We start from the raw sequence: 19,761 nt of genomic DNA, 5'->3' as shown, positions 1-19,761 counted from the left end.
GTAAACAGAACAAAGAGGTGGGGATATAGTAAAAGAGAAATGTAGATTTAAAGAATAAAATGGCAATAAAAAACTACATATCAATAGTAACCTTAAATATAAATAGATGAAATGCTCCAATCAAAAGACATAGGGTAGTTGCGTGGATAAGAAAACAGGGCCCATACATATGCTGTCTACAAGAGACCCACCTCAAAACAAAATATACACATAGACTGAAAATAAAGGGATGGAAAAAATATTTCATGCAAATGAAAATGAAAAAAAAGCTGGGGTAGCAATACTTATATCTGACAAAATAGACTTTAAAACAAAGGCTATAATAAGGGATAAAGAAGTTCACTACCTCATAATAAAAGAAGTAATCCAACAGAAACATATAACCATTATAAATATCTATGCACCTAATATAGGAGCACCTAAATATAGAAAGCAGATTTTGATGGCTATAAAGGGCTAGATCAACAGCAATACTATTATAGTAGGGGAGTTCAATATCCCACTAACAGCACTGGATAGATCCTCAAGAAAGAAAATTAACAAAGAAACAGCAGACTTAAAGGACATACTAGATCAACTTGATTTAGTAGATATCTTCAGATATCTTTCACCCTAAAGCAGCAGAATATACATTCTTTTCAAGTGCTCATGGTACATTCTCTAGGATAGACCACATGTTAGGACACAAAATGAGTCTCAATAAATTTAAGAAGACTGAAATCATATCAAGCATCTTCTCTGATCACAATGGCATGAAACTATTGTAGAAATCAACTACAATAGAAAAACTGAAAAACATTCAAAGATTTGGAAACTAAATAACATGTTATTAAATAATAAATGGGTTAACAATGAGATCAAGGGAGAAATAAAAAATTTCCTTGAAACAAATAAAAATGAACATAAAACAACTCAGAATTTATGGGACACAGCAAAAGTAGTCCTGAGAGGGAAGTTCATAGCATTACAGGCATACCTTAAGATGCTAAAAAAAAGATCAAATACACAACTTAACCCTGCATCTAAAAGAACCAGAAAAAGAACAGCAAGTAAAGCCCAGAGGAAGTAGAAGGAAGGAAATAATAAAAATCAGAGTGGAAATAAATAACATAGAGGCTTAAAAAAAAAAAAAAACAGTACAGAGGATCAATGAAACCAAGAGCTGGTTCTTTGAAAAGATAAACAAAATTGATGAACCTTTAACCAGACTCACCAAGAAAAAAAGAGAGAGGACTCAAATAAATAAAATTAGAAATGAGACTGGAGAAGTAACAACTGACACAGCAAAAATACAAAGGATTGTAAGAAAATACTATGAAGAACTGTATGCCAAAAAGTTAAAAACTTAGGTGAAATGGGAAAATTCCTGGAAACATATAATCTTTCAAAAATCAATCTGGAAGAATCAGAAAACCTAAATAGACCAATTACAACAAATGAGATAAAAAAAAGTTATCAAAAAAACCCAAGAAACAAAACCCTGGGCCAGATGGCTCCACAGGTGAATTCTATTAAATATTCAAAGAAGAACTAACTCCTATCCTTCTCAAGCTATTTCAAAAAATTCAAGAGGAAGAAAGACTTCCAAGCTCCTTTTATGAGGCGAGCATAATTCTGATTCCAAAACCAGACAAAGACAACACAAAGAAAGAAAATTATAGGCCAATATCCCTGATGAATTTAGACGCTAAAATTCACAACAAAATATTAGGAAACCAGATCCAGCAATACATGAAAAAAATCATACCTCATGATCAAGTGGGATTTATTCTGGGGAGGCAAGGCTGGTACAATATTTGCAAATCAATCAATGTGATTCAACACAAACAAAAGGAAGAATAAAAACCACATGATAATTTCAATAGATGCAGAAAAAGCATTGATAATATCCAGCACCCATTCGTGATCAAAACTCTCAGCAAAGTGGGAATACAGGGAACATACCTCAACATGATAAAGACCATCTATGACAAACCCACAGCCAACATTATACTCAATGGGCAAAAATTAAAAGCAATGCCCTTAAGATCAGGAACAAGGCAGGGGTGCCCCCTTTTACCACCCTTATTCAAGAAATTCAAGTTCTTCATAGTTCTGGAAGTCCTAGCCACAGCAATCAGACAAGAAGGGAGAAATAAAAGGCATCCAAATTGGAAAAGAAGAAGTAAAACTATCATTATTTGCTGATGACATGATACTGTACATAGGAAACCCTAAAGTCTCAGTCAAAAAACTACTGGATCTGATAAATGAATTCAGCAAGGTGGCAGGATATAAAACTAATATTCAGAAATCAGAGAACATTTTTTTAGATTTTATTTATTCATTTTAGAGAGAGTAGAGAGAGAAAGAAGGGGGAAGGAACAGGAAGCATCAACTCCCATATGTGCCTTGACCAGGCAAGCCCAGGGTTTTGAACTGGCGACCTCAGCATTCCAGGTCGACGCTTTATCCACTGCGCCACCACAGATCAGGCAAATCAGAGGTATTTTTATACACCAACAATGAACTGTCTGAAAGAGAAATTAAGAGAACAATCCCCTTCACTATTGCAACCAAAAAAATAAAGTACCTAGGAGTAAATTTAACCAAGGAGGTAAAGATTTGTACTCAGAAAATTATAAAACATTGATAAAATAAATCAAGGAAGATACAAACAAGTGGAAGCATATACTGTATTCATGAATAGGAAGAATAAACATCATTAAAATGTCTATATTACCCAAAGCAATTTATAAATTCAATGCAATTCCTATTAAAATACCAATGACATATTTCAAAGATATAGAACAAATATTCCAAAAATTTATATGGAACCAAAAAAGAACACTAATAGCCTCAGAAATCTTGAAAAAGAAGAATAAAGTGGGTGGTATCACAGTTCCTGATATCAAGTTATACTATAAGGCCATTGTACTCAAAACAGCCTGGTACTGGCAAAGAACAGGCATATGGATCAATGGAGCAGAACAGAGAACCCAGAAATAAATCCACACCTTTATGGTCAATTGATATTTGACAAAGGAGGTAAGAGCATAAAATGGAGTAAAGACAGTCTCTTTAACAAATGGTGCTGCAAAATTGGACAGGTACCTGCAAAATATGAAACTAGACCACCAACTTACACTATTCACAAAAATAAACTCAAAATGGATAAAAGACTTAAATGTAAGTCAGGAAACCATAAGCATCTTAGAAGAAAACATAGGCAGTAAGCTCTCCGACATCTCTCGTAGCAATATATTTGCTGATTTATCTCCACCCACAGGGAAGTGAAATAAAGGACAGGATGAACAAATGGGATTATATCAAACTAAAAAGCTTTTGCACAGCTAAAGGCAATATGAACAAAATAAAAAGACAGACCACACAATGGGAGAACATATTCGACAATACGTCTGATAAGGGGTTAATAACCAAAATTTGTGAAGAACTTGTAGAACTCAACACCAGGAAGATAAACAATCCAATCAAAAACTAGGCAAAAGAAATGAATAGACACTTCTCTAAAGAAGACATACTGATGGTCAATAGACAGATTAAAAAATGTTCAACATCACTAGTCATTAGAGAAATTCAAATTAAAACCACAATGAGATATCACCTCATACCAGTCAGAATGGTGCTCATTAACAAAACAACACATAGTAAGTGTTGAGGAGGATGTGGAGAAAAGAGAACCCTCCTGCATTGCTGGTGGGAATGCAGACTGGTGCAGCCACTGTGGAAAACAGTATGGAGATTCCTCAAAAAATTCAAAATGAAACTGTCTTTAGAGCCAGCCAGCCCACTCTTAGGAATATATCCCAAGAACACCACATCACTGATTCAAAAGAAGAAATGCACCCCTAACTTGATTGCAGCATTGTTCACAATAGCCAAGACTTGGAAACAGCCCAAGTGTCCGTCAATGGATGAGTGGATCAAAAAGCTGTGGTACATATACACAATGGAATAGTATGAGGTTATGAAAAAGAAGAAAATCTTACCTTTTGCAACAACATGGTTGGACCTGGAAACTATTATGCTAAGTGAAATAAGCCAGGCAGAGAAAGAAAAATATCATATGACCTCATTCATTTGAGGAATCCAATGAACAATGTGAACTGAGGAACGGAATAGAGGCAGAGGCGGGATCAAAGGAACCAGAGGGAAAACGGACAGAGGGAAAGGGGATGAGAAGATGGGATCAGAGAAAGGAAAGAGATTGGTGAAATTATATACACATAACACAGTGTTAGAGAGAGCAGAAAAGCAAATCCTGAAGAAAAGGGGGGAGGGCTTTTAGGGGAGGGGAGCAAGGCGGATGTTGAGGGGAACTGGGGGGGATGCATTCAGGGGACACTAGAATCTATGTAAACACTATAAATTAAAATCAATTTAAAAAAGCATAAGCATTGGCCCTGGCCGGTTGGCTCAGCGGTAGAGTGTCGGCCTGGCGTGCGGGGGACCCAGATTCGATTCCCGGCCAGGGCACATAGGAGAAGCGCCCATTTGCTTCTCCACCCCCACTCCCTCCTTCCTCTCTGTCTCTCTCTTCCCCTCCCGCAGCCAAGGCTCCACTGGAGCAAAGACGGCCGGGGCGCTGGGGAGGGCTCCTTGGCCTCTGCCTCAGGCGCTAGAGTGGCTCTGGTCGGGGCAGAGCAACGCCCCAGAGGGGCAGAGCATCGCCCCCTAGTGGGAAGAGCATCGCCCCTGGTGGGCGTGCCGGGTGGATCCCGGTCGGGCGCATGCGGGAGTCTGATTGTCTCTCCCCATTTCCAGCTTAAGAGAAATACAAAAAAAAAAAAAAAAGCATAAGCATCAAAAGAAAACATAGATAAATTATACTTCATCAAAATTAAAAATCTCTGTGCATCAAAGGACACTCTCAATGAAGTTAAAAGAGAACCCATAGAATAAGAGAAGATATTTGATCATGTATCTGATAAGGGGCTTGTATCCAAAGTATATAAAGAACTGCTACAACTCAACAAGAAACAGACAAACAACTCAATATTTAAAAATTCACAAGGGACTTGAATAGATATTTTTCCAAGGACAACAAGCACATGAAAAGATGCTCAGCATCATCGGTTATTAGGGAAATGCAAATCAAAAGCACAGTGAGATACCCCTTCACACTCACTAGGATGGTTATAATGTTTAAATAGGGAGAATAACTATTGTTGTGGAGGGTGTGCAGAAGCTGGAACCCTTACATGTTGGTGGGGCTGTAAAAGGTGGTGAAATTGTGGGAAACAATTTGACAGCTCCTCAAACAGCTAAACATAGAACTGCAATACAGTCTAGTAATACCCTCCTTGTATGCAGCTGAGTGACCTGAAAACATGTATTTAAACAGAAACTTTTAAAAGAATGTTAATAGCAGTTATTATTCATAATAGCCAAAGAGCAAAGCCAACCCAAATGTCCATCAACTGGTGAATGGTAAATAAATGTGCTTTGTACAAACAATGGCGGGTTGATCCGTGAGAAAAAGGAGTGAAGGGTTGAAATAGCTACAATGTGAATGAGCCCTGAAAACCTTACACCAAATGAAAGAAGCCAGACACAAAAGGCTCTGCAGTGTATGATTCTGTTGATGCTGATGCCCTGAGCAGGCACATGTATGAGACACAAAGTCGATTCGTGGTTGCTGGAGATGGTGCAGGGAGGGTGCCACAGTGAGGGGTATGGGAAATGACTACTTAGTTGATAGGGAGTTTCCAGAGTGATGAAAATGTTCTAGAATTAGAGAGTAGTGATGTTTGCACAGCATTATGAATGTACGAAAGTCACTAAATTGTAGACTAATGTGGTTAAAATGAGAATTTTATTATATTAATTTTACCTTTAAAAAAGGCCCTGGCTGGTTGGCTCAGTGGTAGAGCCCCCACCCAGTGTGTGGATGTCCTAGGTTCGATTCACAGTCAGGGCACACAAAAGCGCCATCTGCTTCTGCACCCCTCCCTCTCTCACTTCTTTCTCTCTGTTCCCCTTCTCTCCCCTCCTACAACCATGGCTCAATTGGAGAGATTTGGCCTTAGACATTGAGGGTGGCTCCATGGCCTCCATCTCAGGTGTAAGAAGAGCTCAGTTGCTGAGCAGTTAAGCAACAGAGCAATGCCCTAGATGAGCAGAGCATCGCCACCTAGTGGGCTTGCCAGGTGGATCCCGGTTGGGGCACATGCAGGAGTCTGTCTCTGCCTCCCTTTCTCTCACTGAATTAAAAATAAAAAAAGAAAAGACAGCCAAGGACAGCATGGTTTTCTTTCAGGGCTTCTAGTGGAAATGGGAGAAGGAGGCCTAGTAATGCCCAGTCTGATGACAGCCCCAGATTAGGTGACGGAGCAGGTAGCATAGCTGGTGAATGGCAGGGCCAGGAAGAAAATCTGGGCTCATGACTCTGAGCCCAGGCAAGCTGTCCACCAGGTCTCAAAAGCAAACCTAAGCCACCTTCATGACCAGGTGCTTTCCCTTCAAGGCACTCTTTGTGTGCAGCTTTGGCCTATGCAACCAACCAACCAATCTCAAGTGTCCACATGCCCACCGTCAATGCTCCTATTGACAGCTCACTCGTTATCTGCTTGTCATTCCTTGTTTACATCTAATGGGAAAAAAATCACTCTGTCATCACCTTGCTCTAATCTTAGAAAAGCATGTCATTCATACCCTTAGAGTTGACTTTTGTCCCAGTGATATTGAAGACATTTCTTGTGTTTAAAAAAAATAAAAGATGGACACAATATCCACAGTTTAGGGGACATTCACAAAGACAAATCAACAGTCCCTTTTACAAATGACTTCAAAGAGTACACTGCAAACAGAAAACAAAAAGGTAGGCACAGAAGTTTTTTTTTGTTTGTTTTTTGTGGGGTTTTTTTTTTGTAATAGTGGAATTCTTTGGAGATTAAACAAGAGAAGAATAGTTGATATAGAAAGCAATCAATACTTCACAATGATTAAAATGCTCTTTAGTCACATAGATCTGAGTTCAAATGCTGCCTCTGGCTTTTCATTCTTTCTTTTTTTTTTAAAGTAATGGAAGGGGAGCCTGACCTGTGGTGGCACAGTGGATAAAGCTTCAATCTGGAATGCTGAGGTTGCTGGTTTGATACCCTGGGCTTGCCCGGTCAAGGCACATATGGGATTTGAAGCTTCCTGCTCCTCCCCTTCTCGCTCCCTTCTCTCTCTCTCCCCTCTGTCTAAAAAATGAATAAATAAAATCTTTAAAAAAATAAAGTGATGGAAGGGGAGATAGAGAGACAGATTCCCACATGCGCCCCCCACCAGGATCCACCTGGCAACCCCCGTCTGGGGTCAATGCTCAGACCAACGGAGTTATCCTCAGCTCCCCAGATGACACTCAAGTCATCTGAGCCACTGGCTGCCATATGGAAAGAGGGAGAGAGGGGGAGAGGGGAGAAGCAGATGGTCACTTCTCCTGTGTGCTCTGACTGGTGATCAAACCCAGGACATCTGCACTCTGGGCCGACATTTTATCCACTGACCCAACAGCCAGGGCCCTGCCTCTGGCTTTTAATTAGCAAGTTGTTTTTACAAGTTTCTTTTACCTTCAGGAATTTCTTTTGCAAATAAAGATACAGTAGTACCAACTCAGTAGAATTGCCTTAACGATTAGCAACATAGCACATGTAAAGTATTCAGCACAGGCCCTACTCCTTAGAACATGAAATTTAATATGAAATCATTTTACCCACAAAACTAAATTTACCTTTAAATTCACTATCTGTGGCAGTGGGACTGAGCTACAGACTGGTGCGTTGTAAGAAATATGGAACTGAGTCAGGAAACCTTGGTTCAAATCCTAGTCCATGTACTCACTAAATAGCAAGACCTTGGGATCCTCAGTAAATATCACTAAGACTCAGTGTCCTTAGTTATACAAGGGGAATAATGCCTGTATCAGAAGGTGTGGGGGTAAGTTTTAAAGTAATATTTCTTTTTTTGAAATTTTTACTTATTGATTTTAGAAAGAGAGAGGAAGGGAGAAACATCAATTTGCTGTTCCAACCATTCACGTATTCACTGGTCATTCTCTGCATGTGTCCTGACCAGGCATTGAACTTGCAACCCTAGCACATCAGTACAACACTCCAACCAGCTGAGCTACCCGGCCAGTGCCAAAGTAATATACTCTATACATTATAAAATACAGGATCTAGAATGTAAGTTTACATCTAGAATTATATAATGCTACATAAATAACAAAGTTTTACTGGTATAGGACTGCAGTAGGACTAGGCAGTAAGAGGCCTCCAGTCTGGTCCTGGGGCTGTCACCTGAGTTCCATGGGATGAAGCACTGTTTCTCTGGGCATCACTTACACCTCTAGAATGAGGTGATTAAATAATCACGAGGTTTCCTTCAAGCCCTGACATTCAATGGTAGTACACATTGAAATCCCTGGTCAGTTTTGACTCTGCCTTCTTGCTCAAGGAAGTGGAAAGTGACACTGACACCAAAGGACCATGGAAATACCTGGCTTGTCTTTACCACAGCGCAGGAAATACACTGCTCTGTCCAGATTTCCACCTGCCACAAGTTCATGAGCTGTGCAACTTTCATGAGGTCAGATGTTCACTCAAAATTAAATGGCAGGGTCCTGGCTGGTTGGCTCAGTGGTAAAATGTTTACTGGGCGTGCAGAAATCCTGGGTTCAATTCCTGGTCAGGGCACACAGGAAAAGCAACCATCTCCTCCCCTCCCCTGCTCTTCTCCTCCCACAGCCATGGCTCGATTGGTTCAAGTGCATGCCCAGGACGCTGAGGATGGCTCCTTGGAGACTCTGCCTCAGGTGCTAAAAATAGCTCAGTTGCCAGAGACACCAGATGCAGGTTACTGAGTGGATCCCAGTCGGGAAGCATGAGGGAGTCTGTCTCTGTATCTCCCTTACATTCACTTAAAAAAATTCAATAACAGAAATTCTTCTCTCCATCATTGAGTTACAAGGAAGAAAGTGTTTAGCTGGTGGGAGTTTTATTCTACTCAAGCCTCGGCCTGGGTTGGTGGTGGTGGAAGGTTTACCCCATCCCAGATGTAACCCTTCTTACCTTCTCCATAATGCATTGTTGATTGATTAATTGAGCAACAACTTTTCAACATCAATGACTCATTAAAATGTAACTATAGGTATATTATTCAGGCTTAAAAAAAGAAAGAAATCTTGTGGGTTGACCTTAGAGACTTTATGCTAAGTGAAATAAGACAGTCACAAAGTTACAAAAAGACAAACATTGTATCATTCTACTTATATGAGGTACCCAGATTAGTCAAATTCATAAAGACAGAAGGTAGAATGGGGGCTGGGAAGAGGGAAAGTGGGAAGTTTTTGTTTAATGGACAAAGAGCTTCAGTTTTGCAAGATGGAAGAGCTGTGGAGATGGTTGCACATCAACATGAATATATTTCACACTACTGAACTGTACACTGACAAAAATGGTAAAGGTGGTCAATTTTATGTTATGTGTATTTCACCACAATTAGAGTTTTTAAAGTTAACTGATTATTTGATTACTTAATCATTTAGGAAATCAAGAGCAACCAATAATTAGTATCACCACTTCCTTCTCCTCCCAAGCACCTCTCTCCCTTTGAATACAGATAGGTGTTAGTTTTTTGGAATCCCGAGCACATTAATGGTCATATTTGTGTTTCCTCTTTTGAAACAATGTAGCCTCTAAAGTGTCAAATCAATACCACTGTTCTAGGCTCCCAGCCAAATCTCCTCCATACATTGTGCTAACCAGACGTTCTTTTTGTTGAACAGGCTAGCGCTAGCTTATTATCAAATGGGTATAGCTATAGCTAGGGACACTTTATGTATTAGTCATTCACAGAAAGGGTGGATGCCTTCGATCTTTGGCTAAGATTAACACAAGGTAGGGATTTTCAATGGGAGATGGGAGGGCAAAGGAGAAGAGAGTGATTTTAGGATTTGTTGCTTTTGGAGGAAGAAAGATCTCGAAGAAGTCTCATCATCAGGATGGGGTAGGTGTAGACTGAACATAGTAGCAGAGTCAATGGGCATCCAATGCCAGGAGATAATCAATATGGGGGGAGGAGATGAGAATACAGAATGGAAGGGAATATCAGAAAGCATCTTACAGACTTGGTGATCTTGTCAAGATCAGTAGTGCTGTTGTGTAGATCACTGACTGGCATTTGCCCTGAACAAGTGGAGAATCACTCCCCTGCCACTCTAGTCTATGCAGGTTGTTTGCTGCTGGGAGAAGGGCCTGGGAGCCCCTTTGGATGGGATGGTCATGATCCAGTTACCTTGGCGGAACAGTTGATTTTGGCTGAACTGTCTGAGATAGAATAGAGGGAATTCCTAGGAGGAAGCAGAGGGAACCATGGGCCCTGGTAAGGGAGATTTGGCCAAAAGGCTAAGAGTCCTTCACAGGTGGTCATCAATTTAACCTCACTGCAGTCCAAGGTGGACTTCCCCAAGGACACAAAAGAAAAAGACAGTAATGAGACATGTTTTTCTTATTACATCCACAATACTGGCTCTTTTTCTTCACCCGCTCCTAGCAGCCCAGCCCAAGCCATATCCAGTGCTTTCTGTTGTACCTGCTGACCCTGCAGATGCAAAAACAGACACTTGTCCTTGTCTCTCACAAGCCATGTGGCATCTGGACTAAGAAAGCCTGTTCCTGACCTTCCTAAGGCCTTGCTTGCTAGAGGAACAGCAGGGCCCCTAGCACAACAAGTGGACAAGGCCACTTCTGACCATGTATTAATAACAGCTATAAAAAAAAGATTCAGGGAAGGAGGAAGGACATGAGCCAGGGCCCCGAGATCCACTTGTTTAGTTGATTCCCCATCTCTCCTGCACCAGGGCTTCCAGTAGGAGTCCACTAGGATGCCCCCAGTCGCTCATTAGCTGAAAACTAAGTAAGGACTACTCTATTTAGTCAAAATGGTGGGCCCAACTGCATTTTTAGATATCACCATTTTTACACACACAACACACACACACACACACACACACACACACACACACACACACACACACACACCCCAAATGCCTCTTGTACAGATGTGAAGTATTCAAACACTGTTAAGTACTTATCCTGGTAAATGCTCTCAATCATGAAGGAAACAAATCCAATAGGAGCAATCCTTAGATGACAAGGCGAGTTTGGGGGGGAAAATTCAGGGAAGGCCAAGCCAGAATCACCCTGTTACCAATAAACAGGCAACTGAAGCAGCTGTTGGGTTTGCAGGGGCTAAAGCTGCCTGGGGTTTTGTTGGCTATTTCCTCTTCAAATTTCCCTCTTCCATGTGCTCTTGGCTTACAATTTAGAATGTCTATTAAATTTGGAGTGTGTTCAAACAAGTAGCTCTAAGGATTAAATATCTAAGATTCTAAATGAACAGAAAAAGAGGTGTGTTATCCAACCCAGGAAACTTTGCCTCTCAAACTTGACTTTTATTTCACTGCCATCATTATCAAAGTGGCCAATTTTGAACCCTGCTCCTACACTGCCATTTTCTAAGTGGCCTCTTCCTTATCTCAAGGCCTTCTCCTGCTCCGTTTAAGTCATCAGAATCCCCAGCAAGCACATGTTGAAGAAGAGAATACTCACAACCATGATGCTAAAGATCATGGTTTGGCCCTCACCCAATGTATTCACATAGGGAAATATTTCACACTCACTCAGCTCTGAGTATTAGTTACATTATTTGAAATTTTTACTTCAGTTGTAAACATTTGTCTAACCACTTGGATCAAAGGGCCTTTCTGGATTAAGTTATTCCGGCTGACTCATAGTGAAATATGGATATCAGGTGCCCCCCCCCCCCCCCCCCCCGCCCCAAATGAAAAGCTCAGAGGACAGGGCTGGGGAAAGAGGAATCAATTAAGGAATGAGTTGCTTCATTTTTTGAAAATGAAAGCAAATGGTTTATTTTTCTTAGAATTGGCCCTGTAAAAGGCTGCAAAACTCTGTGCCACATCAGGAAACAGTAACATGTTTGGGCCACTCTCACCAACTGTTCATTGTTTTCTGATGTGTTTATTGTAAGCACACAGCCTGAACACTGAGCCAAATACATGCTGTGGAAACACTCAGTAAATACATATGGACCACTCCCAACTACTCTGGAAGCCCCTTACAAAGAAATTGCTTTGAACTTTTATTATAGCTAACCTTCCCCCAGCCAGCCCTGTGAAGCAAGGCACACAATAGGTATTCTATGAATAATCAATCATTGACTGATTTCTCATCTTAATCAATGGGCCTGGGAGAGAAACAGCAAACAAGTGTTAAAAACAGTTCACACCACAATTCATCAGTTGAGAAATCAAGGCTGGGCTGGGGTGGGGGTGGGGGATGAGGGGTGGAGGGGAAGAGTCGCACAAGTATGAGGGTCACGCTGACAAAGAAAACACTGGTGTGAGACGATGACTGTACTTAAAGTGCCCACCGTGCATATTCGCCAGAGGTGATGAACGTTCCTAAAATAAAGGTTTACCAGATGGGTCTTCTTTGTTTCCCCCAATAGCACAGTATAGGAGGTCCAATCCATCTTTGACAATCTAGTCAAAATGCGAAGGTTTCCCCCTTTTTTATTTTCTTTTTAACCCTTGAACATAATCTACTTAGTCCCCGTCTCCAAAGCGCCTCCCAAACAGGACGCGCGTGGGTGGAGGCGTTCTGGGAAGCCCTTGCTGAGATACTTAGCGCAACTTTGTCCTCCATACGGGCTATTAGGAGCATCTGGGCTTCCTTGGGTGACTCCACCGCCTCGGTCTGGTTCTTCTCAATTTGCGAGCAGAAGAAGTCAGGGTGATGCGCTTCTCCGAGGCGGTCCGGGAGGCGCTGACCATGGTCCTGGCCTCCGTTTGGGGACGCGAACGTGGGGCCCGCGGGAGGAGGTGCACGCAGGGATTGCAGAGCACGCAGGGGAGCGGAGGGGAGCAGCTGTCGAAGCCTCTGCCACTCCCAATCCCCAAGGAGTCCGCGACCCTTTTCGCGAGCCCTCCACTGCACACTCCGAGTTGCATCAAAAAAGGGTGGGGCACCCATCCACAACCGCAATCAGAAGCTGCCCCGGAGGATTTCAGAATGGTTCCGCCGCCCATCCCCAGCCCCCAACCATGCGACCTCCGCCGGGGGTCTGCCATCCTCCCCCCCATTACCCTCTACCTCCCAGACCCCGATGGGCGCGGGCAGCCTTTGTGGGCGCACAGCCGCCACCGCCGAGCCCGAGCCTCTCCCAGCCCTGGGCGGAGAAGGGCAGGGCGGATGGGGCGCTCGTACGGAGGCGGGGAGGAGCAGGACAGTGGGCTCGCCGGGGTGCGAGGGAGGGGCGGTCTCCGTGCCTCGTCCTCCTGCTCAAGCCTCCCCCTCCCCCTCACCAACCTGGTCGTAGATGTTCTGAAGGGCTTCCTTGCCCGAGGCCCGCCGGATATCCACCTTCCCGCCAGATTCAACAGATGGCTCCCCGCCGGCGCGCCGGCCCTGCCGGGAGTACGGCGACTGCGGGTCGGGGCCCAAGTGGGCGACGTCCCGCTGCTGAGCAACCACCTGCCCCGAGCCCCGACACACCGACAGCGAATCGAAGTCGATGGTCTTGTTCTCCGAGGACCCTTCCACCGGGCAGAACATGCCACAGAATTTCTGCCGGGGCTTAGGGCTGCCTGAACCTAGGTTTTTAAAAAAGGCAGGGACCTCTTCGTCCTCTGCCGCCTTCCCGGATTGCTTCCTATCGGCCATGGTGCGGGAGCTCGGGGAGGGCTCCATCCGTCCGTCAGTCTGTCTGCAATGCCTAAGTCTGCCTCTCTCTGCGCACAACCCCCCTGGCTGCTGCCGCCGCTGCCGCTCTCTGCCTACCGCAAGGTGCACAAAAAGGAAGGACGGCTGGTAAACCAGCGACCCTCCCTCCCAATCCCTCCCCCTGACCCCGCTACCTCCCCTCCCTGCCCACGCCCCCCGCCGCCGCGCGAGCTCCCGCGAGCTGCAAAGTTGGGTCCGGGAGGGCGGCCGCTGCTGCAGCGGGAGTGAGAGGCTGCCAGTTTCCGGCAGCGGTGGGCGGAGGGAGGCGCGGGTGTGCGCCTGGGAGGGGCGCTGCGCGCTGGGAGAGGGAGGCAGGGCCGAGCGGCTCGGAGCCCCGCGCTCCGGAAGTGAAGCGGCCAGACCACCCGCTAATGGATGCGGATCCGTGCGCCAGCTGACTGCTCTCTGCTCCAGGGTGAGTACTGGGCAGGCTTGCAGGGGCGAAGACACGAGAGCGCAGCCCCTGGCTCGGGTACCCTTCTCTCCACCTGCCAGGCCCAGAAGCCTGTCCTCTATACCGCATTTCAGAGGTGGGCCAAGGTTGAGAGCCCACGTTGGGGAGGGCTCCTCCCCCTTTAATAGGGGAGTTGAGGGATGGGGAAAGGGGAGCAAACTGGCTGGCGCCGGGACACCCGGGGGGAGAGAGAAGTGGCCGCGTTGAGTGTGAGGATGGGATGGCGCAGAGACCGCGCAGAGAGGTGGGGCCTGACGAGCCAGAGGAAACCGAAGCTTCAGTCTACCCACAGGCTGTGGTGGGCTGTTGGGAGCAGAGATTGAAAAGAGAAGGTTCTCACTTAGTTCATCCACAGAGGTGGGAGGTGGAGAGCACAGCATGGCAGGGAGAAATACAGAGGGGCGTAGCAAAAGGTGGTGGGTGGAGTGGTATAAAGAAAGACAGAAGTCTACAGCCCGGAGAGTGTAGCCGAGAGTGCAGTCTGCAAATTCCAGCCCAGCACGACAATTAATATATACTGGGCGAGGGTGCTGACATAGTGTGCCACTGGGCCAAGAAGGGCCCAGGAGAACGTCTTGATTTGATACCTTCCGCACCCGTCCCCCCCAAAAGGGAGAAAAAGATGCAGATTGCAGCTCAATCACCAAATCTCCAGCCCATCCGGGTCTGGTTCCCCAGCCCTGCCCCCGCCCCTGTTGCGCAGTGCGCCAGAGCTTGTGCTGGTGGCTTGAGTGGAGGAGCGCGTGTCCAGTGTGTGGTAGGGCAGCGGGCACTGGCTCTGATTGAGTGCTTTGGATTTTGTGTGCAAAAGCAGGCAGAAGATGCGTGAGCATTTGTTGTGTATGTGCAGTTAGACCAGCCACTGGGGTTGCTGGGTATCTGGGAAGTATTTTGATTTGTGCCACTATCATGATCCTTGAGGAGGCTTCATTGCTTACTCTAATCGGATCCGAGACTTTCCTTGTGTCAATATCAGGTCGATTACAGCCCCCCACCCCTCTTTCCACAGTGACAAAATTCTGCAGAGATGATGCCCATCTTTTGGTTGCTCAAGAGAGAGGTCTGGGCATGCTCAGTAACCAGGGTGGGTTTGGGCTAAAACGGCTGTTTACTGCAGGGCCATCGTGCTGGACACTGTGACCAAAGATTCTATCCCACTCTCAGCCCTTGCCCCTGGAAGGATTAAATGCAGCTACTCTTCCCCTCCCACTCCATACCATTTCTCTATTGTGAGAAATAGTAGTTTGGTGAATGGAGTTACATTTAGAGAACAACCAGTCACAATTTGAGAATGAGCCCATTATGAGGAGGGGTGAAGGAGGAAGGAAATAAATACACCTGTGTGAGGCTAAGAAACCCAGGGGCAGGCATTTGGACTTCCAACCAGATGAGTTTTGTATTTGAATAAAGTGTTTCCACACGAATTGCCTCGTTTCCTACTCACAGCAGCTGGGGAGATGAGTGCTTTACAATCTCCACTTTCCAAGATAGGAAACAGATTCAGAGAGATTGAGGCATTTTGCCCAAGGTCACTATCTATTTAAATAATCCAGTAGTCCAGTGGGGATCTTCCACCTGAAAGTCTGGTTCCTTTTCCAACTGATACTATCTTTATGTTAGAAAATACAAGATTTTCATATTCAAATATTTTAATCCATGGACATCTTGTGTATCAAGGACCATCGTTCACCTGCCATCTTTGAATCTGAAGGTTGCCTTGCGGGGAGGGATTGCCTTCTGAAGAAGAAGCCATCCAAAGGTAGCCTAACCTCAGCATAGCAGTTATTTTGCAGACCTTGGAGATATTTCTTCCTAGGCATTAAATACCTTTTTATATCCCATGTTTCCTCAAAATATTACAACAAAGAGGAAAGTCACCCTGGTGTGTTTTAAGGGGAAAGTGAGGCATGGGCTCAGCTCCCCAGGGCTGCTGGGCCAGGGTGTGATCCATCATTTTGCCCACCTGGCTGTTGAGCACATTCTGTGCCTTTCGGAACTTTCCAAAAGGACTGGGAAGTGTGCCTGCAGCAGATCAGCTGCCCCTATGACTGCAGGTTGGCATCTGTGGCATCTGGATCCTGCTTGGCTTAATGGAGACTTTCAGGCCTAAGGAGGAATGGTCAGGACCTCTTAATACCCACTCTACCACAGTAACTGGGAGGTAGGCATTAGGCACTCTTCCCTTTCACAGTAACCATTCTCCACTGGCTCTCCATATGCTTCCTCTCTTCATTTACCTTTTCCTTCAAATGACCCCTTTTCAAGTTCAAATGCTATGAAGAAAGAGTCATGTTAGTAACGTAACATTCACTGCAAAAGAAACACTTGGTTGTGCGTTTGCAAAGCATTACTAGACATAACAAAAGAGAATGAATTCATAATTCCAAGTTTAATTTATTTGGCTTTAAAAATTGTTAAACCTGGATTAAGTTATGTCCATATTATTAAAGTATATTATATGTTATATTGTTATTCTGACTTTAAATTGGTTTTAAATGTTTGAGTGATTTCTAATTGAACTTTTTAATCAAAGAACTGAAGTAACTATATTGTTTAGTAGAATTAATTACATTGTAAAGGATTGTTATATTTTTGAATAAGCATATTAACAGTCTTCATTATTGAATAGTATCGAGCCATAAAAACACACCATTATTATTTATGTGTAATGGGGCAGCTTGGCTTAGTTGGAGCTAAGAAAGACGGAGACATGGCCATTGTGTGGGGTTGGGTGACACCTTCCTGGGGTAAAAGCTGAGTAAACAAACTCCTTGGCTCTCTAGGAATACTTTGGAACACATAAACAGGTATCTAGCTGCATCTCCTGACTTCATTCTTCAGGTGGGAAGGATCTTGAGTCTTGGCTACCACTGGGCTCAGACATTAATTAACATGTCCAATGAGCAAATGGAGGGGAGGTCAGATTGCAGAGGGATCCCCAAGAGGGAAAAAGAGTCACGGTAAGCAAAGAATCTGACAGAGTGGGGTAGGCACAAATACAATGTAGGGCGGAATCCCAGTCTGCCCCCACTTCTGTTGTTACTGGAGAATGGATGCTTCCTGGCAAGGAGAGAGCTGTGAGGTAACTGACCCTTGTTTCACTAGGTGCCCAAGCCACTCTGCTGTGAGACTTCTTTCCAGGAGTTCTGGTGCCAGAGGGGAAGCGTTTCCACACTGACCAGAGACAGGTGAGGTGGCAGAGACCCGGAGAGAGTGGAAGCTGTTCTCACAGGGGCGTCTGTTGTTCAGAGAAGGATTAATACCACCACGTGGCACTAGCACGGGGGAAGAAGCAGCAGCCACAGAACTACAGAGTCATTGGCAGTGCACTATCGGAACTGAGACACTAATCACCCACCTTGGGTCTGATCGAGACACGTAACTAGAAGTGCTGAGTTCTTGCCACTGGTCAAGTAAAGGTTACTGGTCCAGAAGACTCTGGGACTGCTGTTGGGGTGACCTGTCCTGAAACCCATTCTTTGGTGGGTTATAGGTTCAGGAGTTTATCCAGGATACTTCAGATCTTAAGCAAGTGCCTACCTGCACCACAAACAAATTGTACCCAGAGAGAGTGAATAAATATTTGTGACGATGGCACTGGCGCTGTTGGAGGACTGGTGCCGGATAATGAGTGTGGATGATCAGAAATCAGTGATGGTTATGGGGATACCAGTGGAGTGTAATGAGGCTGAGATCCAGGAGGTTCTCCAGGAGACTTTCAAGTCTCTGGGAAGGTATAGACTGCTGGGCAAAATATTCAGGAAGCAGGAGAATGCCAATGCTGTCTTATTAGAGCTCATAGAGAATACTGATATCTCAGCCATCCCCAGTGAGGTTCAGGGAAGGGGGGGTATCTGGAAAGTGGTCTTTAAAACCCCTAACCAGGACTCTGAATTTCTTGAAAGACTGAACCTCTTTCTAGAAAAGGAGGGGCAGACAGTCTCGGGCATGTTCCGAGCCCTTGGGCATGAGGGGGTGTCTCCAGCCACAGTGCCCTATGTATCACCAGAGATATTGGCCCATTTGTTGGGACAGGCAATAGCACATGCCCCTCAGCACCTGCTCCCCATGAAATACCGCAAGCTGCGAGTATTCTCAGGGAGCGCTGTGCCTGGCCCAGAAGAAGAGCCCTTTGAAATCTGGCTGGAACAGGCGACTGAGATAGTCAAAGAATGGCCAGTGGCCGAGGTGGAAAAGAAGAGGTGGCTGGCGGAAAGCCTGCGCGGCCCCGCCCTGGACCTTCTGCACATCGTTCAGGCAGACAACCCTTCGGTAAGCGTGGAAGAGTGCTTGGAGGCATTTAGGCAAGTGTTTGGAAGCCTGGAGAGCCGCAGGACCTCCCAGGTAAAATATCTGAAGACCTATCAGGAGGAAGGAGAGAAAGTCTCAGCCTATGTGCTGCGGTTAGAGACTCTGCTTCGGAGGGCTGTAGAGAAACGGGCCATCCCCCGGAACATCGTGGACCAGGTTCGCTTGGAGCAGGTCATGGCTGGGGCAAGCTTCAGCCAGACCCTGTGGTATAGGCTGAGGGAGCTTAAGGAGCAGGGCCCGCCCCCCAGCTTCCTTGAGTTAATGAAGGTGATTCGGGAAGAGGAGGAGGAAGAGGCCTCTTTTGAAAATGAGAATATTGAAGAGCCAGATGAAGGTGATGGCTATGGCCACTGGGATAACGAGGCAGATGACTAAGAGCTCATTCAGAGTAGGACCTGCCTCCCTTGGGCCAGGGGATGTTCATTTTCCAAACTAAGACCGTTTCCATGTTCTTTTCTTTAATGAACACAATTGAAATCAAGGCATTGGAGCCAGGTCTTGATTCTTCTTTCTAAGAAAAGATGATCTGCCAGGTTCTTGGACCTAACATAGGTTACTAACAAACAGATCAAATTCCAAATGTGATATATAGTAACCCAAAGAAAACCAAGTTTCCTTTAAATACCCCCATAGACCAAGGTTTACCCATACCGTAGAAGAAAGAATTGACACACAAAAAATGTATCCTTTGTAATCTACCAAAAAAAACCTAAGCTTTAGGACTGGTCAGATGTTTTCCTTTGTCAAATCAGCAAGGTTCTCGTACCTGAGGCGAGCGAGGCCTGCTTGGGGAGGTGGCCGTGGAGAGCCTGTGACTATGCTCAGAGAGCTGCAGTCTCCCTGAGGACAGGCCTCCGCTGGTGGGAGCTGAACAACCTTACGTGCAAATAAGTTCATGATGCCAATGGAAGTGTCATTGCCAAATGAATACAGTCATCCCCACTTCCGCATTTATCTCTACTCCTCCACTGCTCTGCCAGCTGTCAGGTGCCCGGGTCCCGGCACTGTGTTAGGCCCTAAAGACACATTACTATGCCTAGTCCCTGCTTTCAAGAGGGTCACAGCGTGAGAGGCACCAGATAGCACAGGAGGGTATGTTGGAGAGTTGGATTTAGTGAGTGGGCCCATCTGCTTAGAGATTTTAGTGGCAATGGAAGGCAAAGGAGGTGTGCAAACTCATGGGTACAGCAACCCCAACGTAGTATA

General features: G+C 45.1%; 2 protein-coding genes across 4 annotated transcripts in view; one reads left to right on the top strand and one right to left on the bottom strand.

The window, feature by feature from the left end:
* DPYSL2 (dihydropyrimidinase like 2) overlaps positions 1–13,832 on the bottom strand; it is a 115,265-nt gene extending 101,433 nt beyond the window's left edge. The window contains exon 1 of the mRNA XM_066352151.1: positions 13,377–13,832. Within this exon, the coding sequence (XP_066208248.1) occupies positions 13,377–13,757 (381 nt within the window). The 5' untranslated portion in view covers positions 13,758–13,832. The remainder of the gene's footprint in view (positions 1–13,376) is intronic.
* Positions 13,833–14,089: 257 nt separating this feature from the next.
* Positions 14,090–19,064, top strand: PNMA2 (PNMA family member 2). Of its 3 annotated transcripts, XM_066352146.1 has the most exons (3): positions 14,090–14,205; positions 15,922–16,003; positions 17,350–19,064. In XM_066352146.1, exon 3 carries the CDS (start codon positions 17,836–17,838, stop codon positions 18,928–18,930), a length of 1,095 nt encoding a protein of 364 aa, XP_066208243.1. In that variant the 5' UTR covers positions 14,090–14,205; positions 15,922–16,003; positions 17,350–17,835; the 3' UTR covers positions 18,931–19,064. The 3 variants fall into 3 exon arrangements, with proteins under 3 accessions (XP_066208243.1, XP_066208236.1, XP_066208246.1); XM_066352139.1 differs by lacking the exon at positions 15,922–16,003; XM_066352149.1 differs by lacking the exons at positions 14,090–14,205; positions 15,922–16,003 and adding an exon at positions 16,977–17,051.
* The last annotated feature ends 697 nt before the right edge of the window (positions 19,065–19,761 follow it).

The sequence above is a fragment of the Saccopteryx leptura genome, chromosome 1, assembly GCF_036850995.1.
Source record: "Saccopteryx leptura isolate mSacLep1 chromosome 1, mSacLep1_pri_phased_curated, whole genome shotgun sequence".
NCBI lineage: Eukaryota > Metazoa > Chordata > Mammalia > Chiroptera > Emballonuridae > Saccopteryx > Saccopteryx leptura.
Note: the sequence above shows the minus strand (reverse complement) of the source record. Positions and strands in the feature narration are given on the sequence as shown.

Excerpts from the sequence above, each read along its gene's own strand:
- PNMA2 (XM_066352139.1), top strand. The coding sequence starts at position 17,836 with ATGGCACTGGCGCTGTTGGAGGACTGGTGCCGGATAATGAGTGTGGAT.